General features: G+C 40.1%; 1 protein-coding gene, 1 long non-coding RNA gene and 1 other non-coding gene across 7 annotated transcripts in view; 2 read left to right on the top strand and 1 right to left on the bottom strand.

The window, feature by feature from the left end:
- LOC127373978 (uncharacterized) overlaps window positions 1–23,071 on the top strand; it is a 423,284-nt gene that overhangs the window by 51,441 nt on the left and 348,772 nt on the right. The window contains exons 13-15 of the mRNA XM_051418866.1: window positions 5,725–5,898; window positions 6,819–6,992; window positions 7,151–7,321. Of these exons, the coding sequence (XP_051274826.1) occupies window positions 5,725–5,898; window positions 6,819–6,992; window positions 7,151–7,321 (519 nt within the window). The remainder of the gene's footprint in view (window positions 1–5,724; window positions 5,899–6,818; window positions 6,993–7,150; window positions 7,322–23,071) is intronic.
- Window positions 1–23,071, bottom strand: part of LOC127374042 (uncharacterized) — a 117,441-nt gene that overhangs the window by 17,605 nt on the left and 76,765 nt on the right. The window contains exon 3 of one of the 5 annotated variants that reach the window (XR_007886976.1): window positions 11,424–11,489. The exons of 3 other annotated variants lie outside the window; for them this stretch is intronic. This is a non-coding gene — a long non-coding RNA (uncharacterized LOC127374042). Of the gene's footprint in view, window positions 1–11,423; window positions 11,490–23,071 lie in introns of those variants that run through there. One more of the 5 variants, XR_007886978.1, reaches the window with a different exon arrangement.
- LOC127352496 (U1 spliceosomal RNA) lies at window positions 20,614–20,777 on the top strand. The gene has a single exon (XR_007881106.1). It is a non-coding gene; the product is annotated as a U1 spliceosomal RNA (small nuclear RNA).

Here is a 23,071-nt window from a genome sequence, read left to right as displayed (position 1 = left end):
TTTGGATTATTGGACTAGCTGCCACTGCATGCTCTGACTGGATATAGTAGACTTGGAAAAAGAGCAACATTTCAACTGTTGAGGAGCTTTTCAAAGTCAGTCAAATAGAAGTGAAACAGCAACATGAAGTGTATTCCTCTAGTCTTCAACCAACCCCACAGACTAAAGAGCATTGTGAATGTCATTTCTTAGATACTGCAGCTCAAAGTGCCAACAACATTTCTACTCTGCCATGGAAACTGTCAGATGAGTGGATTCAGTAATGAGCTGAATGAGCCGTTTATATCAGCCAATAGAGTCCTATTGTCCTATTGTGTGTTAGAAATATACAGTCTGCATCTCCAGCATTTACACACTGACAGATGCTAACTTGCATATGTTGGTCAATTAGCATAATTAGCATTCATAATCAGCTATATGGACAATATTTTAGTAATTGTTTGGATGATTTGGACAATATAGGAGTGTTTTTTGGGGGGTTATTGACGATGATGAATCAATTTCTGACATCTGTGGCAACATTTCATCTCAGAGTGAGCTGATTTTTGAGGATTTTTTAGTCAATTTTGAGATTATTTATTTGCTTAATGCATAACCACAGCTGCAGAGACACAGGTCAATGAGAAAATGCTGCACAGCAAAAGAACACCAGCAGAAATTTGAATAAATATCTGAACACCAATGACAAAGAGCTTCCTAAACTGCAGTTCCAATGTATTATGCATATAAATAACCTCAATATTAGTGAACCTGGAGTTCAAATAAAATAAATTAAAGTGCAATTTTGTATTTTGTAAATGTCAGAATTTGATCCATCATCCTCAGCAACTCCCAAAACCACTACTATAGTATCTGTTGAAATATTCTCCATACAGACATACATACATGCTTATTAATGCTAATAATGATGCTTGAGTTGGAATCTGTCAGTTTCTAAATGCTGGGGACCCACACTGTACATTTCTAACATAAAACTTTGGTACTCAACATTTCTGAGTTCACGTTGCTGCGAGTCGACTAATCCCTCCAATCAGAGCTGTGTTTTTGTCATGTGACTGAGAGGAATGATGGGAAATAATGTGTGATCTCTCCCAGCAGGTTGCTGTGTCTGTGTGAAGGTGTGGGCTCTGCTATGGATCAGTGTGAGGACAGAGAGGAGGGAGTCCCTCCCTCTAAAAGCACTCTGTGTGGGGAACATGACACAAGGACCAAAGCTCAGAGGTGAGATGAGGATCTCTAACTGTCCATGACTCTTCTCCATGTCACAAAGGCTTTGATTCTCCATTTGAAACAAAGACATTTATCTGAGCTAAAGTACATAGCTGTCAGTATTCAAACAGGGCTGGACAATCTGATCTCAAATCAGTATCAGGAGAAACATTCAGCTTCATAATGAGAAATGTAACAGTAACATGTGTTTGAATCAATCAGAGCAGATTTCCTTCCTCATGTTGCTCACTGCTGATGTTTGTCCTGATTCATTCCAGTCTGACCAGTTCCACATTCTGCTCTTCTGGACTGGGAGCTGATTGCTCACTGGTTAGATGTTGTAGCTGCTCTCACTTTAATTATATGGAATTCAGACAGTGTGTTGAAGTGTGTGACATCAGTAAATTGTGTTCAGTAACACGTCCATAATGTCAGTAATTGAAGACATTGTTCTTATTGTCCAGCCCTGTATTCAAACATTTCAAATTATACATCAGTTCACAAAGTCTTTGATTCAGTGAGAATGTTTCTGAATATGTGAGCTGTAATGAATTTCTTTCTATCAGGATCCATCAGAGACCAGACTGTCCTGAACCTGAACCCAGCTGTGTGTCCATGAAGAGTGATCGCTCTATGGATGATCGTATGTACTTCAAAGATGGCGGCCATTCTGTTGATCAAAGGTGAGGATTTCAAACTGATGGTGAAAATAAACGGATGTTTTTATCAGACTCTCAGTTGTGAAATCTCTATTTTTAAATGTTTTAAAATGTCTTTGAATGGACGGTGATGGTTTGTGTCTGATCAGCTCAATTTACAACAGCCTCAGTTTCACAGTGAACAAATAGTTGCAGCAGTTTATAGAAACTCACTGCTTTGACACCACGTCTGTTCCTCTGTTTATCCTAATGGGACCGATATGGTCACTCCACTCCATCATTTCCCCGCCTATACTGCACACTGCACTGAATACAGCTTTAAAATACACAGTGAAACATGTCTAAATCAAACACTGACTTTATAGAAATCCTAACCAAGAACTCCCTGGGTACAAATACACTGTGTACAGTCGGTGTATTCAGTCACTGGTTCTGTCTCAGTGTGTTGTGGGTGCAGTGCAGAACTGATCCTGTTTTTCTGTCAGGAGGAAAAACCTGAACCCAGCTTGTGTCCATGAAGAGTGATCGGTCTAAGGATCATCCTATAAACTTCAACGATGGCCGCCACTCTGTTGATCAAAGGTGAGGATTTCAAACTGATGATAAAAATAAAATAATGTGTTTTTATCAGACTCTCAGTTGTGAAATCTCCAGTTTTTCAACCTTTACTGACTCAGATGAAGTTCTCTGAGCACCAACACTCTTTCAGCAGCAGCTGCATCACACTCACACAATCAAACACATTCACACTGGGAGCTGCCCAGTACAACCAGTCTGATATAAGCAAACACTGAGCAGCTCCACTGGAGCAGCTGGAGGCTCTAGGTGCCTTGCTCCAGGGCACTTCAGCAGTGTACATTGAGGGAGGGAGAGCTATATGGAGGGGTTGGTGAGAGCTGTAGGGACTGAACCAAACTGAGCTGTTGATTCTCAGTGGGATCAGCAGGACTAGTAAACCTTTACCACTACAGGGAGTCATCAGATTCACTGTTCACATCCAAATATCACTTCATGGACCTTTACCTTGTGTTTGTCTCTGTGTGGACAGACATAATGTGAGCTCATTCTTCATGATTCCTCCACAGAGTGGACCAGGAGAGCTCAGAGGTTCCCAGTGGTCAGTCTGCCCAGCAGCATCAAACACATCTGGACTCCATATTTATGGTCTGTACATGGACAACAACTACTTTTACATCTATTGTGTTCACAATAATCTCCATGCTGCACTTTTTAGACCAGTGGATTGTCAGTCTGTCCAACATGGATCTGATGTTTGCTTCCATGATTTGACTTTGATTGAGTCATTCATATAATATTCTGTTCCAGCTGCTGGAGGACAACATTGTCACTTTTGTGAAGAACGAGCTGAAGAAGATCCAGAAGGTTCTGAGTTCAGATTACCCAGAATGCTCAGAGAGTCAGAGGGAGGATGAGGAGGTGTTGGATGGTGAGGATGAAGAGCAGAGGAGGAGCAGCAGAGAGGCATTTCTGAAGATCACAGTGCACTTCCTGAGGAGAATGAAGCAGGAAGAGCTGGCTGACTGTCTACAGAGCAGTAAGAGGATTTTAACAGATTGAACATGATGGAAAGAGGAAATGGAGGCAACATGGGAGAAGTTTACTTTTAAAACTTTGCTGATAATATGATGCACACATTGTATCAGATCTTTGAATTCTTCTGGACTGAAAACAGAAACTGTTTACAACTGATGAGCTGAAGAGATTTAACGGGGGAGGAAAATAAATACCATCTTGATGTCTTAAAGTTTACATCCATCAGATTTATTGGAGCTTCTACTTATTAACTACATTTCTTCTTTGTTCATTCAGGAACTGTTGCTGCAGCGTGCCGACGTGAACTTAAATCTAACCTGAAGAAGAAGTTCCAGTGTGTGTTTGAGGGGATTGCTAAAGCAGGAAACCCAACCCTTCTGAACCAGATCTACACAGAGCTCTACATCACAGAGGGAGGGACTGCAGAGGTCAATGATGAACATGAGGTCAGACAGATTGAAACCACATCCAGGAAACCAGACAGACCAGAAACAACAATCAGACAAGAAGACATCTTTAAACCCTCACCTGGAAGAGATGAACCAATCAGAACAGTGATGACAAAGGGAGTGGCTGGCATTGGGAAAACAGTTTTAACACAGAAGTTCACTCTGGACTGGGCTGAAGACAAAGCCAACCAGGACATACAGTTCACATTTCCATTCACTTTCAGAGAGCTGAATGTGCTGAAAGAGAAAAAGTACAGCTTGGTGGAACTTGTTCATCACTTCTTTACTGAAACCAAAGAAGCAGGAATCTGCAGGTTTGAAGAGTTTCAGGTTGTGTTCATTTTTGACGGTCTGGATGAGTGTCGACTTCCTCTGGACTTCCACAACACTGAGATCCTGACTGATGTTACAGAGTCCACCTCAGTGGGTGTGCTGCTGACAAACCTCATCAGAGGGAAACTGCTTCCCTCTGCTCGCCTCTGGATAACCACACGACCTGCAGCAGCCAATCAGATCCCTCCTCAGTGTGTTGACATTGTGACAGAGGTCAGAGGGTTCACTGACCCACAGAAGGAGGACTACTTCAGGAAGAGGTTCAGAGATCAGGAGCAGGCCAGTAGAATCATCTCCCACATCAAGACATCACAAAGCGTCCACATCATGTGCCACATCCCAGTCTTCTGCTGGATCACTGCTACAGTTCTGGAGGATGTGTTGAAGAACACAGAGGGAGGAGAGCTGCCCAAGACCCTGACTGAGATGTTCATCCACTTCTTGGTGGTTCAGTCCAAAGTGAAGACCATCAAGTATGATGGAGGAGCTGAGACAGATCCACACTGGAGTCCAAAGAGCAGGAAGATGATTGAGTCTCTGGGAAAACTGGCTTTTGAGCAGCTGCAGAAAGGCAACCTGATCTTCTATGAATCAGACCTGACAGAGTGTGGCATTGATATCAGAGCAGCCTCAGTGTACTCAGGAGTGTTCACAGAGATCTTTAAAGAGGAGAAAGGACTGTACCAGGACAAGGTCTTTTGCTTCGTCCATCTGAGTGTTCAGGAGTTTCTGGCCGCTCTTCATGTCCATCTGACATTCATCAGCTCTGGAGTCAATCTGCTGGCAGAAGAACAAACAACATCCCAGTTGTCTGAATTAATTAAAGACAAAGAAAATCTAAAATATCTCCACCAGACTGCTGTGGACAAGGCCTTAGAGAGTCAACAAGGACACCTGGACTTGTTTCTCCGCTTCCTCCTGGGCCTTTCACTGCCGACCAATCAGAATCTCCCTACGAGGTCTGCTGACACAGACAGGAAGTAGCTCACAGACCAATCAGGAAACAGTCCAGTACATCAAGAAGAAGATCAGTAAGAATCTCTCTGCAGAGAGAAGCATCAATCTGTTCCACTGTCTGAATGAACTGAATGATCGTTCTCTAGTGGAGGAGATCCAACAGTCCCTGAGTTCAGGAAGTCTCTCCACAGATAAACTGTCTCCTGCTCAATGGTCAGCTCTGGTCTTCATCTTACTGTCATCAGAAAAAGATCTGGACGTGTTTGACCTGAAGAAATACTCTGCTTCAGAGGAGGCTCTTCTGAGGCTGCTGCCAGTGGTCAAAGCCTCCAACAAAGCTCTGTAAGTACAGAAATAGTTGGATGTCTGTATTATCACTTAAATACTCTCCTATCTTTTCGACTTAGAGATTATAAAGACATTATATATCACCAACATTTGGAACTCCTCACTAGCTGATATCATTTTTACAGAACTAATTTAAAGTGTTTTTGGTTTTGGCTGAGTGATAAAGTGCTGGTCACAAATGTTATTTTTCTTATTGTTGATCATTGTCTCTACAGACTGAGTGGCTGTAACCTCTCAGAGAGAAGCTGTGAAGCTCTGTCCTCAGTTTTCAGCTCCCAGTCCTCTAGTCTGAGAGAGCTGGACCTCAGTAACAACAACCTGCAGGATTCAGGACTGAAGCTGCTTTCTGTTGGACTGAAGAGTCCACACTGTAAACTGGAAACTCTCAGGTCAGAATTTGTCAACCTGTTCAACTGATAACCACTTTAAACCAAATATGAATAATGTTGATGGTTACAATTGTAATCTTCCTAACATTGTCTCCATTAATTAAATCATTGTTTTTGTTTATTTAGTTTGAGTCTCTTTCCTTAAATGAACATGTTTATTAGTGTAATGTGAAACTCAGATCAAATATGCTACTTAACTGAACTCTAACAAAACAGTGGGCACACACACACACACACACACACACACACACACACCACACATCTCTCACACACACACACGCACACAAAAAAACAAAAAAGGCCTGTGTTGCTCGGTGCGGTGCGGCAGGCAAAACCTTATCCTCAGTGACAATTAACAGTCACAAAGAAAATCCAACTCATGGTCTGGAATAAGTCCTGGAGAAACAGTTAATGAAGAGATGAAGATGAAAGCCAACGGCAGCAGAAGTAAAGTCCTCCTCAGGAAGCACGAAACAGTCCTTCCCGTTCAGCAATGGCGTCCTCTTGGCTCGATTCTCCCGCCCCTTTTTGTTCACTCCCTTACCTACGGCCAATTACCAACAGGTGACATTGAGTGATACCTGCAGCAACCAATCAAATGAAACAGCATGAACCAATGACACAAATCTGAAAATTCATGTTTAGTTTACCACACACTTTTCTTCAGCTACTATACAGAACAGTTTAATGTAACTATTTAATGAACTATTTACACTCTACTTTATTTATTATGAATTTATGTTAATCTATCGGTTAACATTTCATCTTTCACTGCTTTTAACCTAAATTGCTCTCAGTTTATTTGCAATACTGAATTATTTATTTAATTCACTGAAACAATTATTTGTATTACAAATTAACTTGTTTTAACCCCTGTACTTTTACACTGGACTACATTTTGTTTTGTTTGTGTTTTTCAGGCTGTCAGGCTGTCTGATCACAGAGGAAGGTTGTGCTTCTCTGGCCTCAGCTCTGAGCTCCAACCCCTCCCATCTGAGAGAGCTGGACCTGAGTAACAACAACCTGCAGGATTCAGGACTGAAGCTGCTTTCTGTTGGACTGAAGAGTCCACACTGTAAACTGGAAACTCTCAGGTCAGTATTCGTCAACCTGTTCAACTGATAACCACTTTAAACCTGAATTATGTTGATGGATACAATTGTAATCTTCCTAACATTGTTTTGTTTATCTAGTTTGAGTCTATTTCCTTGAACATGTTTGTTATGTAATGTGTTGTTCTGTGTGTTTGCAGGCTGTCAGGCTGTCTGATCACAGAGGAAGGTTGTGCTTCTCTGGTCTCAGCTCTGAGGTCCAACCCCTCCCATCTGAGAGAGCTGGACCTGAGCTACAATCATCCAGGAGACTCAGCAACAAAGCTGTCTGCTGCACTGGAGGATCCACAGTGGAGACTGGACACTCTCAGGTATGAGGCGGATCAATACAGTAGTAGTAGTCAGGTGACAGAGAAAAGGTGATGAAATTTCTGTTTTTCTGGACCGATGTCTTGTTTCAACATTGGAAAATAGGACAGTGGTTTATCCTGATGGGTTGGTGAGCATCATGGCGGGTTGATATTTGTCAATGTTGTCACGCTGCAGGTTTGTGGGCTCATATCATAAATAGTTTGGGATATTTTGATGGATGTCATCTGCCATCAGCATGTGTTACCTTTTAGTCCAGAAAAACTAAAGGCGTCACCTAAACTACAATTCAGTTCAGTTCAGTTTTATTTGTATGTCACCAATTCATAACAGAAGTTATCTCAGGACAGTTTTCAAATAGAGCAGGTCTAGACCGAACTCCTTATAACATTATTTACAGAGACCCAACAGTTCCCACCATGAGCAAGACCTTGGAGACAGCGGCAAGGAAAAACTTTCTTTTCCGCCCTGAAGAGAGAGAGAGAGAGAGAGAGAGAGAGAGAGAGAGAGAGAGAGAGAGACAGACAGAGAGAGAGAGAGAGAGAGAGAGAGAGAGAGACTAGAAATAACTGATGATGAACATGAAGATGATGACAATGAAAACAACGATGGACAATAATAATAGTAACTATAATAATTTTAGAATATATATTATAAGATTAGAATGATAATAATAATAATAATAATAATATCAGTAATTTTGAGGCTCCACCAGGATCGATGAGAACCTGCGAGACGAGAAAGCACAAGAACTCCGGGGAAGAAGTGAAGTTAGTAACATGCATTAATGGGACATGAATGAGTGCAGAAAGAGAGAGGAAGAGAGGAGCTCAGTGCATCATGGGAAATACCCCGATAGTCTAGGCCTATAGCAGCATAACTAAGGGATGGTTCAGGACTCACCTGATCCAGCCCTAACTATAAGCTTTATCAAAGAGGAATGTCTTAAGCCTACTCTTGAATGTGGAGAGGGTGTCTGCCTCCAGAACCACAACTGGAAGCTGGTTCCACAGGAGAGGAGCTTGGTAACTGAAGGCTCTGGCTCCTGTTCTACTTTTAGAGACTATAGGAACCACAAGTAGCCCAGCATTCAAAGAACGTAGTGTTCTAGATGGGTAATAGGGTACTATGAGCTCTTTAAGATATGAAGGGGCCTGACCATGAAGAGCTTTGTAGGTGAGGAGGAGGATTTTAAATTCTATTCTAAATTACTACTGATGTGAGATCAGTTGTGTTTAATGCAGGGAAATGTATATTTGCTATGTTTTTTACAAGATATTGAATTTTCCTGTGTTCTGAGCAGTCCTTGAACACCTCCTGCTGTATGTTTTGTTGTTTATTAGAGTATTCAGGTGTCAACCTGTCATTGTCCAATCAGGGTCTATTAGAGATGAGTATGAGGTAACCTACCGGATTCTGAGAGGATTAAAAAGAGAAACGGAGATGTAAAAGAGAGATAGAGAGACGCTCATCCGCTATGCCTGGTTCTGCTCCATCATACATTTTATCCCGCTCCACTCACCACTCCGCTCAAAAAAAAAAAAAAAAGGACTTCAACAATGTCGCCTTTTTCTTGTTCCACATTATCCCCATCTGTTACTTTTACAGGAATAGCACACTTGTACGACTTCTCAGTTTCTTTTCTGAAGTACACATTAAACTCCATAGTTTTGAAAGAAAATAGTGTGGGTGTGCGCGTGCAGGTGCAAAGACTGGAGCTACCTTTAAAAAAATTGCCGCTCAACACAAAATCCTTTTGCTCCCCGCTCCGCTCATATGCTCTGACAGGGACTAACGTTAGTTTCACAACTTTGATCATCCGCCACTGGACAGAGGTTGTGAACTAAACAAACAACGTTGCTATCCAGTGTGCGTGTAATCAAAAAGGATGGAGATGGAGAGTGTTATTTTGATCGTGTGTTCTTTGCGTAATGGATGTGGAGAACTGTTCAATAACGTTTAAATAGTCAGAGATTATTTCCTTGTGGTTTGCGTAAAAGGATTTTGGAGTTAATAGAGTCGCGTGTGACATAAACGTAGATGGTGCAGTGACTCAGGTTCATGCCAGCTGAACAAATCTATTGCATTGTTATAGCGTTATTGTGAAGTTTAATTAATAGCGCATATATTCATCTGAGAACTGATGATGTCTGAGTGTTACAGACCCTGGCTGTGTGCACTGAAGTGTATATGACAATAAAGTAGTGAATCTCAATTTATTTTTAAAATGTATTTTAAATAGGCCTATAGGCTCATAGGTTTTTTGTCCAAAAATACCAAACAATTTTTTCACAGCACCCCCTGTTCAAAATGACTTCCAGCGGCCCTGGGGTACAAATTAGAGTTAGATTAGAGTAGCAAAATTCAACTGCTCTTAACTCATCCTATAGAATAACATTTATCAGTCATCAGCTCATCATCTGTGTCACCTGTATTGTTACCTGTGTTTGCTTTACTAATTGAGGCGCCATCTTGTGGTTACATAAAAACACAGCAATCCAGGCAACAGAACAGAAAAACTAAAGGCGTCACCTAAACAACAATTCAGTTCAATGTCACCAATTCATAACAGAAGTAACTACTGCACTCAGGTTCAACTCAAGGAGTGAGTAAATGTAAATAATAATAATGTAAAAAGGTAAACACAATTTCACAATCAACAAAAAGTAGAATCACAGTTCAGATTCATTCCAATATATAAAAGAAATAAAAGAACTGAAAGTAAAAGTGGTTCTTTACAGCTTATTGCTGTCTGATATCAATGTTGGTCAAAGTCCAGTCCAAAAGCTTAGTGTGTATCCATGTCCGTCCAAGTGTATTCAATGTGTATGTGCTACCCGGGTAGAATGTGTGTGTTTGTTTGTACGCTTGTTCAGATCTTATCTTCAGGAAGATGATGAAGATGGAGAATTCCAGATACTCTCTAACCCTGCCTCGCATCCCACAGGAAACCCAGAATGTAGATCCAGCAACTCAAAAAACCAATTATCTCTCATCAATTACTGTACAGTATCATCTCTCTCTTTAACTCAAGTGTAACTTATAACAAAAGCAATGATGAACTATATCCTGAGACCTTAAAAGCTTAGACATCATTGTGTTTTGTTTCCTTTTTTACCAGTATTAATAAATCATGTTACACAACTTATCTCTTATCTCTAATCAATCATGTCTCTCATTCATTTTCACCCTTATGTATTTTTAATCATCTCAACATGAACTGAAACACATTATTTATATCAGGAAAAACCCATATGTATACAAATCTCTTACCAATTCACCTCCCAATGTTAAACTTGATTATAAAAATAAATGCATTTCTAAAACACACTCAGCATATAACTTCTGTCTAACATTTACATTATTTTTATAAATTTAAGGTAATCAATGTAAACATTCTGTTACAAATATAATACTGATAATAATAATAGATCATCAATAAGTGAAAATAATGAGCTGTAGCCATCGGCCAATAAGAAGAAGCTCCACTGAACTGAAAGACTATCAGCTGATTAATAATAAGTGCTCCATGTGAAGATGTAAGTCCATTTGTAGAGAATAACCTCTGTGTATGAGAGCGATGTAATGTCCATGTTTCCATGCTGCTCTGACCCCCCTCCTCCTTTCAGGGTGGAGCCTGCTGGAGTCCGATGGTTGAGACCAGGTCTGAGGAAGTGTAAGTGTGAAAACAAAGCAGCACACATTCAACCATCTTCACACTGTGACATCACTCATTCACAGCTCTGATGTCATCATCAAAGTGTCAATCAATGATCAGATGATAGATCAATAACTGCAGCTGTATTGTGTCTTGTTCTCTCCATCAGATTCCTGTGAACTCACAGTCGACACAAACACAGTGAGCAGAAACATCAAACTGTCTGACAACAACAGGAAGATAATTAATGTGAAGGAGGTTCAGTCATATCCTGATCATCCAGACAGATTTGACTACTGGGATCAGCTGCTGTGTAGAAATGGTCTGACTGGTCGCTGTTACTGGGAGGTCGAGTGGAGAGGAAGAGTTTATATATCAGTGAGTTACAGAGGAATCAGCAGGAGAGGAAACAGTGAAGACTGTGTGTTTGGATAGAATGATCAGTCCTGGAGTCTGTTCTGCTCTGATGATGGTTACTCTGTCTGGCACAATAACAGAAAAACACCCATCTCCTCCTCCTCCTCCTCCTCCTCCTCCTCCTCCTCCTCCGGTAGAGTAGCAGTGTATGTGGACTGTCCTGCTGGCACTCTGTCCTTCTACACAGTCTCCTCTGACACACTGATCCACCTCCACACCTTCAACACCACATTCACTGAACCTCTTTATCCTGGGTTCAGGTTGTTCGGGTTCAGGTTGTTCAGGCCTTACAGCTTTGATTCCTCAGTGTCTCTGTGTCCTCTGTAGGAGGGAGAGAGAAACTTTCTCACTGCTGACCAGATAGTTCAGTCTGTACAGGATCACACACAGCTGATGTTAGTTAGTACCAACCTGATGTGTTTACTGTAATAGAGGAGGAAGAGGAGGCTGAAGGAAGAGAAGAGCAAAGGATGCTGGGATGAAGGGATCATGTGTGAGGGTAATGTGCAGCCTGCAGACGTAGAGATGAAAGAAATGATAGAAAGAATTGATCTTCTTCTATAACTCTGAGAAAAATGAACATTTTTAGGATCAAATGTGGCTGCTTGTTTTTCAAATCTTCTTCTTTTTGAAAGCACAGTTAGAGGGAAAGTGTTTTTATGACTCAAATATTAAAGTGTGAACAAATATTCAACTTTGAGTCTAAAACTGAACTTTGTTGCCTTAAAACTTTTGTTTCTGTGAAGAAAAAATGTGTTCAAATGTCAAGTTTATCAAATTGAGCCTTTTCTGTGTAAAAATAGTTCCAAGGTGTAAAGAGTGGCTTTGATTTGAACTAAATTCATCATCTTTGGTCATCATGGAACAAATGTACAAACTTTGATAAGTCAGGGTTGAAATCAAAAGAAATCAAAGTTTTGGGATGATTCTAGATAATAAATGATGCTGGAAACCACATTTAAATGATGTCAAAGCAAAACTGGTCGTTACTAATACTTAACTATCGGCTTAACCACCCCCGGGAGGGGGGAAAAATTAAAAAAATTAATTTTTTGTGACAAGCTAACGTTATCTTTCAACTATAATGTGTGCTACCAAACAAAGACACATACTCTCCACTAGAGCCGCTGACTGCTAGCTCAACGTCCCAAACAGAGAAGATCACAACAATAGCATGTCTTCATAAACCACCCTTGTTCGTCTTCATACAATATGTTGGGAAGTTGCAGTAAATATCAATACAATATGTTCTATATCCCTTTGTGTTGTGTCTCTCCTTCGTCTGTTAAGATAACTGAACATTTTGTGAGTCTCGAGGCATTGTCAGCCTTTATATCTCATTTGTAAATGCTTAATAAGCCATAGATAGTGCTCACTTTAGATCAGCTTGTGCAAAATACTTAATTGAAGGAGTAGTAAGTGCTTTGTAACTGTGAATTCCTGCATTAATCACTGTTTATAGGCCATCATTAGAAAATGAATTTGTTGTGAGTTTTTATAGAACATCTGCTAACACAGTCACTAATCATTAATACATGTCTGAATAGTGGATGTGCAAGTGCATGCAGAAATGTACAGTACAATGAAGAGTAAAACATTTATAACTGTGATTATAAACCACATAGTAATGACTATTTACAGCAGAATCATGCTTTATAAATGATGGATTCAGTATTTACTAATCCATAACTAATGTGCTTATCAATGATGAATAAAACATGTTTAACTGTGTTTATAAACTACATACTAATGTGTATTCATGCGTTATAAATGATGATTTCAGTATTTATTCATGCTTAACTAATACATAAATAGTGTGTACTCATTATAAAGTGTTACCCAGATTTATTCAAATATCATTCAATTGGTTCAATTCGTTAAAACATTAATGAGAAACAGGACTTTCTGACATTAATGGGTGTCAGTCTGGTTAAACTTTAATAAAATGAATAAATCAACTTCAATCCAGAACTCTTGTGCGTCTGTTTAAGGAATAGATGAGAGATAGATTTGATTTCTGTTTTACAGAAAGAACAGGAGAAATATGTATTTTTTTGTGACGGTGAGTTAAAAATTCACTATTAATTCTTACTTTTAATATGTATGTAACGCCCATTAGTTACACACACAGTGCAATCCCCAGTTTTACAGTTTAACAATGTGTAGAGCGATACAGCCTAGTAGATTTCAGATGTAGTTGCTTAGTTTCACCAGCAGGGTGCGCATTCATCCCACACAAACACTGGCAGCGCCTTAAGTATGGAGTTAGATTTGTGTCTTTATTACATGCGAGAAAATAAATGATCTGAGAGAAAAAGTTATCACACTGAGAGCAAAAAATAATAATATTTGAGACTAAAAAAAGTTTTGAGAGAAAGTATTTTCTCATAGAACATAAAAAAATATAAATGTTTAAAATTATTTCTGAGAAAAACAAATCTCTCTCAAAATGAATTAGCCATCATGCTAGGTAAACTTGCAAACTCATCGGTTTTCCATGCTGGGATTTAAAATAAAAACTAATTACCATGACAGTACAGGCACACACATATTGGTGGGTTGCTAATGTAAGAGTTAGTCCTAGACCTGCAGTTTACCTTGTCAGCTCTAGACCTCGGCTACATGCTAAAGAATATTTAGAATAATAATAATGTGTAGCTGAGTTTGCAAGCTACACATGCAGTGTAGCTAAACGTGTAGTGCAACAACCATACAAAGACTATTTTACACAAAACTAGGTGGGACACTTTCAAACGGTCTATCAATCACTGTCTAACGTTAGCTAGCTATAGGGTTGCCACCTTCCATGCAGACTAGCTGAAAGTTGTCCAGGAGGTTGTATACGATGAACAAAGGTAGAAACTAGCTCACTACTCACTAAATAAGGAGTGAAACTATCTAAATCAACTTCTGATCTGTTACTCTCTAACCAGTTAAACATCCTTTAATACCTCTGATCTGTTACTCTCTAACCAGTTAAACATCCTTTAATACCTCTGATCTGTTACTCTCTAACCTGTTAAACATCCTTTAATACCTCTGATCTGTTACTCTCTAACCAGTTAAACATCCTTTAATACCTCTGATCTGTTACTCTCTAACCTGTTGGGGCTACACAGTCGTTCCTATGATGGGAATGATTTTGATTACCAACTTGCTCAGCGAGCTACCCATCGAGTTGTGTGTGTCATCATCAGGGGCGGACTGGGACAATAATTCAGGCCGGGAGTTTGATCCCATCCCAGGCCACCACCACCAAGAGTGAGTTAGGTTGGGCGCCTACTGATGTAAGAGTGTAAAATAATAAAGCAAAGGCTCCACATGCGCCCACACACAGCTTTTTCTGTTTCTTTCCCTACAAAATAAATGTTTCTGTTGTGCTGCAATAACCTGAACTCAAATCACATCATTTCTATTCTATTTCATCTACTAAAATGAACCAGTGATTTATTTGAGATACACTACACTCTACCATCTAAGGAAGATAACACTTTAAAACTGTATCTGAGATGGCTGAAAAAGTGAAACAAACGCGCAACCGAGCGCAGGATAAGGACGAGGAGGAGACTAACCTGCTCCTAAAAGAGATGAAAGTGATCCAGGTGAAAGTGGATAATATTGAAAAACAGCTAAACAGCAAGGTAGATGGGCTCTACGTGTCGCTGGAGAAGATCCTGAAAGTTGAACTTCAGAAGTGTGTTAAAGAAATACAAGACAACATTGATTAATGGGTGTCAATCTGGTTAAAAATGAATAAATCAACTTCAGTCCAGAACTCTTGTGAGTCTGTTTAAGGAATAGATGAGAGATAGATTTGATTTCTGTTTTACAGAAAGAACATAATGGAGAAATAAGTATTTTTAATGTATTTAATATTTTATTACAGGGGTGGTATCTATGTAATATCTTTATGTGAACTTCTTTCATTTTATGTGGAATAAGGAATTTATTAGACTCTGACTGAATGTGTTGTTCAGGGAAGTTTAGTTTCCATAAAAGAGTTGATTTGGGAGAATTACTGTGATCTGAGCTCAGAATTTTCTCAATAAACAACCGAACAGTGACAGTGGTGTTGACCTCAGTTAGGGGGCCATGTTAATCTTCTCTGTATCGCTCCAATCTTAGTATATGTGCTACCGGAGCAACACAGCAGCTCCCTGTCTCTGTGGGGGATTTATAGGGGGTCTGTCCGGAGAGAGTCCTGTACCTACTTTCTTTCTATTTTCTGCCTTTATTTTCTCTCCAACTGTCAGCTGCAGTTCCATAAAGTCACCAGCAGGTGTCAGCCTATGAGCAGTGTATGGGAGGAGACAGATTATTTTGGCACCTTCTTCTAAATGTTTCAAAGTAGAAAGTTCATTCAAACGTTCAAAGTTCATTCAGCTTTTTTCATATTTTTTATACTATGTAAACAATTGCAGTTCAAAACTCATGAAACTTTCATCCCCTTGCTCTCATCAACATAAAAACATAGGAACAATGTGTATCAGAGTTAAAAATGCACTTTAGCTTCACAGAGACGCAGTTTTTTGAAAACTTTCGGATGTCGAGGGCATCTTTTGATTATATCTGTCAGTGCCTCTCCTCAAGACTCCTACAGCAGGACACTCAATTTAGGCGACCATCTCCGTGTGGAAACGTGTAGGAGTTGGGCTGTATTGGCTGGCAACAGGGACAGGTTACCGCACGCTGGGTAACCTGTTTGGCATTGCCAAGTCCTCTGTGTGCTGCTTGGTGACCCGGCGTAACCCATGTGGATCTGGCTGCTTAAAGGGTACACTGACACAGGGAACCTGACAGAGCAGCAAAGGTACTTTAACGAGCGACACAGCAAAGCCAGGGTGACAGTGGAATGTGCATTCGGCCGATTGAAGGGGCGGTGGAGATGCGTGGGGAAACGGCTGGATGTGGACATCTCCACTGTCCCTACCATCATAAGTGCATGCTGCACTCTCCACAATGTGTGCGAGAAGCATGGTGAGGCCTATGAGGGACCTGGTCAATCTACTCTTCAGGACAACAGGATGTTCTGGAAAAATTAAATAAAAATGAAATGCATCCCTGTAAAATTCTCAGTTGTGCAGGTTTATGTAAACAACAAATCCATATAAAAATTCTCATCAAATTTTCCACACAAGGACTTTTCTCTGCCAAAAAATTAGAAAACCTGCTCATTTATATGTTCTACTTTGAATAAATATGTTGATAAATGTTCATGTTCAAAATAAAATTATTCTGCTATAGTGCAAGTCTCTGTCAGTTTAATAAAACTACATAACGTTAAAACTGTAACCTGAAATCAAACTGTCAAATATAATCTGAACTGTAATTAACCTTTATAATGATGGATACACTTTGCATAGATGCAACAATACTGAAAGCAAGTCACAATATCGTGATCTGATTTACTTTTCCTCATCACCTGGAGGTCGGTAGAATGGTGGATGTCCTGAGTCCTGGCTGAAGGGCTGCTGAGCTGGACCTTGAGGGTGTGCTGACACCTGGCTGAAGGGCTGAGGTAGATCTGGAGGATGTGCAGGGGGATGGTTGAAAGGTAGAGGTTGAGCCAGATCTTGCAGGAAAGATAGAGGCTGGTTGGTTGTCTCGTTACATGGTGGAGGCTGAGGTGAACCCATGCTAAATTTAGGGGGCTGAGTAAAGTTGTAAAAGGTCGGCTGAGGCGGCAAGTTGTCTTGGGTTGTACTGTGAGGGCTGGACTGGTGCCTGGTAGAAAGGTGGTTTACATAACACCCTCAACACACACACGTTACCCTGAGAAGATGAGGGTCACCTGGTAGCCCCCCTCTTAACTTATATGTTAGGTTATAATATGGGATTTGGTTCTTCAGATCCAGGTCAGCAGTGCACTGGATCAGATCATAGATAGACTGTACATTTTTGAATGACAGACACGTACAGGGTAGTCTCTGCTTCTCTGATGGGTTTCCGAGTTGTGCAAAGAAAACTGGGAGCAGCTGACTGGCTCGTTTATTCTGTTAAAAGAATTTTCCCTCTAATAAACACGCCAACTTTCTAGTCTCCAAATGTAAAACTTCTTTGCAATATTTCTAACTTTTATTTTATATTAAAGTGCGTTTCCACTCAAGACTTTCTATATGCGTCGGCTGTGAATGTCAAGACTGAAAACTTACCTGTCTCGCCATCAATATCCAGGCTGTCCGCCGACCTCCTCGGAGTTTCAGGCTCCTCTTCGCCTGCTTCGTAGCTATCCAGCAGCTCCAACGGCTGACAGCTGGGTTTATCGCCCATAACACGGCTAAGCTCGTTATAAAATGGGCAGGTGATGCGACCGCGACCGCTTCGGTTATTGGACTCATTTGTTTCTTTAAATTTAGCTTTAAGGCTCTTCACCTTCCTTTGGCACTGCAGCCACGTTCTCCTGTGTCCCTGTTCTTACATTTCCTTTGCTATTTCTTCAAAAACGGAGCGGTTACGGTACGATCCTTCTAGTTTTGCTTGAATTGAAGTATCTCTCCCAAATACTAATTAGGTCTAACACCTCACTCTCCCTCCATTGACTTGCTCCATCACTGTTCTCCATTTTGTAGGCCTAGTCAAGTTTTTAATTTTACCGTCTGTGTCGAGGGCGAACTCGCCGGCGCATCACTGTGACAAATGTCGATGTAGATTGACGTAAAAGTCGCATCAAATCCAGCTTGGTTGTTCACACTGCGGCCGCATTGAAAACAATCAGACCTGGATCAGATTCAGGACCACATATGGAAGTGGTCTAAATCTGATTTGAGTGTTCACACTACTTCTGAAGAAGTCTGACCTGGTCTGAAGTCTTGACCCCAAAAAGATCCGATCTGGGCCACTTTTGCCTGCAGTCTGAACGTGGTCCTAGATACCAGTAAGCAGACACATGTTGGACCCTCGGTCATGTGATGGGACGTTTACATCTCAAATAAAATGTAACATCCAAAGATAATTAAAATATGGCTTAATGTGCTTAAAATGCACAGATAAAAGTGCTAAATCAACACATTACACAGTTCAGTGTGTAACAATTATACAAACCAACATATTACACAGCATTGGATTCAGTTTGCAGCATTAAAATATCAAGCTAATGGTTGTAGCATTAGTGAATGGCGTCTGCCATTGTGCTAGTTAGCATCTTCAGCTAGCGCTTAGCATGGTAAAGACGATCGCTCACCGATGCGTTTCCTTCGTGAGGGAGACGTCAGGTCTCTCCGACTGCACTCTCACAGGTCCAGGGCTCCACACTGGATTATTTCAATCAGTTTTTAATCAGTTTTCAACAACTTTTATCGCTTTATCTTCACGAGGTAGGAATCGTTGTCGACGCGGGGTTTCCTCTCTGTTCTTCCAGGAGCTCAAGGTGACGTGAACTCTGCTCCGTGCAGGTCAACAGTCCGAGCTTCTTCCTGATTGGCTGACAGCGCGTCTCCAACCCATCTCCTTCAAAATAAACTTCCTATTTATTTTCTCTTTATCTCAGTTGAATTGCTTTTTAGACAAATATCAGTTTTTAATCTTTAACATTAATAACGTACTTCATGAATTTACTTTTTAATATAGCTCTTTTTAATACAGATTTTTAACCTTGGTTACACTTACTTTTAATATGTATTTGTGAATTTGATTCATTTTCATTGAGTCTGAATTTTATCTCATTGAGTTATTTTTCATTTTCTGTTATTTTGGTTTATTTCCAGTGGAAATTGAGTTTTCTGAACTTTGTCCTTCCGTAGCTCCCGAACTTCCGTAGCTCCTTCGTTTGTGTTGTTTCTGTTTAGTCACCCACCCCACACACACTTTTTACTCTGTTTAACCTATTCTATATAGTTTATATAGATTTGTTATTAAAATTAAATGTTTTCTTGTAACTGTAACGGCTCTTTTAGTAATTGTTTTGTTTTTGTAATATGCACATTGAGTTACATATACTCTGTAATGTTTAAATGAATTTATCTATATGTATTTTCAGAAAGATAATGAAATCACACAGTGTTGTTTTGCATTGCTGAGGAAGCAGAGGTGCAGGAAAAAAAGAGCAGAAGGAAATGAATGTGCTATATTGTCTTCTGCAGGAGCAAATAAATGCTGGTTAACAGTTCTGTGAGTCGTCCTCTGTTTATGCCCAATCCACACACCTGTTACACATATAAAATAAAAAGTTTCTGAATGACATCACATTGTAGGAGCGAATTATAAACTCACATATACAGTATGTATGTATAGAAGTTATTGTTTACTTTTACATAGTAATTATCCAAATATTTGAGAGGTCTTATGGCTTTCTTGTTTGTTAATCAAAGTCAAAGAGAAATTATAATTCAACAAAATACAGATGAACATTAGGTTTGAAGCGTTCCAGCCTTATGGATATGATATTTGCCAACAAGACACATAAGTTTCATAGCAGCGTTAATGGGTTGTGAGTCAATATTACAATTTACAAAGAAGACCGTGTCACCTCCGTGTGTGTCACCTCTGTGCAGTTCCATAAAGTCACCAGCAGGTGTCAGCCTATGAGCAGTGTATGGGAGGAGGGCGCTGTTGTAGTCTGAACATTGACAGTATGCTGTATATTAGAGTCTGACTGCAGATTAATACAACACGTCAAAACACAAGTTTTTCTGTTAAATCGGGGGTTTACAGACGGGAAGATGAATTCGGCGTCCAACTGAAACACCTCTGGGCTCTAATTCATCTGTTTATCTTGTCATCCTGTATGTCTTTCTGTATCAAACCCTTCTTCAGTATTGATTCTTTGAGTCTATTTGTTAAAGTTTGAACACAGTTTGGAGGTTCTGGGACATCTGGTTTTGGATGGTGTGTGTGTTTGGTTCATGGAGGTCCTGTTTGTACAGAAAGAGGCAGTGTTGCTGTGCAGCAGGGTTCGGTTTAGCCCCGAAGGCAGCAACAAGTGGATGTGGCCTTTTAGATGGGACAGAATGAATTGTATGTCCTCCTCTCTGATATTGTCATTTCCTCTATGTAAGAAATGTGCTCCAGATATTCTTCCACTGCTAGCAGACTTGGGTTGCAGGCTTTTGTGTGGCTGCGTGGTTGTGCCGACTTCCTCCGAGACAGAAACAACCAGCTTTCCAAGTGATTGAGGCGGGCTAATACTTAAAGGCCACGAACACTGGGATTATTCGTGGCAGGCACCGACCACCAGGGGGCTGTGTCTGGGAATGACACCCCAGTTTCTGACACATTCAACTCTTACTTACCTGGCAGGTGGGATGCCACGATCAAGAAAATGGTTCACCCAGCATGAGATGCATTTGTTGCTCATCCTGCTGTGCTGACCCCTGTGAATTCCCCAAATGTTGAACTCTTGACTGTATAATTTCTGCTAGTGGTGGACTGTTGTTAGTGTTCTCCTCATCTTGTTCCAAAGGTATTTCCCAATCAGTCAATAACAGCTCACTCACAGAGCTGCACTGAGAGGAGGAGCAACACTGAAAGAGCTTCAGTGACACATTTCCTGGAAATGATAGTGTAAGCTTGTCTAAGCGACAGCAGAGCTGCAGTCAAGACAAGTCTCAAAGAGTAAGAGAAAAGAAATATCAGTCAAGCTGACCCTTCAGTCTGTCTCTCTCTGAAGTCTCAGCCTGAGAAGGTGGGGCTGTTTGTGGATTATGAGGAGGGTCTGGTCTCCTTTTACAGTGATTCTGCAGCTCTTATCTACTCCTTCACTGAGAACCTCTTCCCAAACTTTGGTCCTGGAAATAATGATGCTGGTAAAACTCTGCCCCTCTGATTATCTCTCCTCAATCACACTGAGTAGAACATAATTTAATGTAATAAATGTATATTTATTGATGATGGACGGTGTATACATTGTTGCCAAGCCTAATTTTTGAAAAACAGCTGATGATGATGTTTCTAATGACCACCAAATCATGTGATTTAAATCCTGACTTGAGCTGACGAGCCCCAATAACCATCACATCTGAGACAGTTGGTAGCGTCAGATAATATTAATTTATTTTAATATAGATTTTTACTTCATTGTCTCGGTGTAAAAGTTTCATGTCTCTAATATAGTGGTTGCAGCTAAAGATTAATATTACTAAACCGGAAGTCTCCCTCGTCCCCATGTTTTAGGAGATTAAATGTTTTCTATTACTTTGATGGAACAGATTCACACAATTACGTCCTGAAGGTTTGGAAACCTTTTAAGACATCTCTTGATGAGACTTAAGTGTTTAATTCACGAGCTCTGCTGCTTTAATTTGATCTAATCTGTGCAAAATCAATCTTAATATGCATACTGATTTATATTCTGCCTGTCTCCACCCATATGTGTTTTCTTCTTTTTTGTTCTTAATTAATTTATTTATGTATTTATTTGTCACCATTTGACTCGATAGTCGGAGTAAGGGGTAATGTGCCATAGGTAGGAAATTATGTAGTAAAGTAAGTAATACAATATTAAGGAATAATGAAGTGGTTTTTCAGGTATCTGTACTTTGAGTTTATTTTTCTGACAATATTTTTCGCACAAATATCTGTGCTTCTACCCCTTACATTTTAAAAACTGTCTTGTTACCTTAGTTCCTAGTAAGTACTAATAATTATTATTATTATTATTTTGCATCATTGCACACCTTCCCAACATCAAGACTGCTGCAAATCACACAACAGTAACAAAACAACGTAACAAGACGAAACAGACAACTTACAGATCCTATTTAAAGTTTCAGCTTTGCACAAAAAACTGAACTTTTTTCTGTTATTACTATGAGTCCATTTCAGAACCTGCACTTTCTTTTCTTTGACTTGTGTAAAAGAAGTTGAATCAGTACTTTTACTGGGTTACAAAGTGCTGTGACAAAATAAGTGAGATAAAAGCAAACAAACAAAATATAAACATAAGTAACCAAACAAAACACAGTTAAAATACGAGAATAAAAGAAAATAAAACAAGCAACAACACCAAGAATTGCATATCAATAATTTGGGAAGTTACAATGTGAATATTAAAGCTGCAAGCAGTGATGAACGGGCCTCGCACTCGGGGTGTGCTGTGTCCGCGTTTTTCACGTAAATGAGATCAAAATCATCACGCAGCGCATACTTCCTGTTGCCAGTTGGTTACATATTGTAGTTACATTACATATTATAATGTAGATGTGTTCAGGGCGGTACTTTCATCAAACACGTGAAGTTTCATTGAGATTGGACCACATATGCTGACGTTATGAGGACGTGTTCAGGGTGAGACTGTTACAGAATATGTGAAGTTTATTGGAGATTGGACATTGGACACTGAAGTTCAGTACCTGCTTTGTGGCGAATCGTCGAAATTCGACGCAACGCCTCGGGCACATTGTTTCGAAAAAATTCAAAATGGCCAACTTCAATCCCACGGACACGCCCATTAACGTACAGTCACAAATAGCACAACTTTTAATCAGCAACATTTTTTAAATGTACTGACCAATTTTGAAATTGATCCTAAAAATTCCCTAGGAGGAGTTAGTTCAAACACAACATGTGCAAATCGCCAAAAATGGCCACTAAATCCAAAATGGGTACACAGGTACAATTTCACATAGACGTGTTCAAGGCGGGACTCTTAACAGGCAAATGAGGTTTGGAGCTGATTGGACAATGTACACTCAAGTTATTGCAACTTCGTGTGTTCTGGCAGTACATCAAAGTTTGACGCCAC

This window comes from Dicentrarchus labrax, unplaced genomic scaffold (genome assembly GCF_905237075.1).
Source record: "Dicentrarchus labrax unplaced genomic scaffold, dlabrax2021, whole genome shotgun sequence".
In the NCBI taxonomy this organism is placed as follows: Eukaryota; Metazoa; Chordata; class Actinopteri; family Moronidae; genus Dicentrarchus; species Dicentrarchus labrax.
The sequence above is the reverse complement of the archived record's forward strand: the minus strand, read 5'-3'. Positions and strand labels throughout refer to the sequence as shown.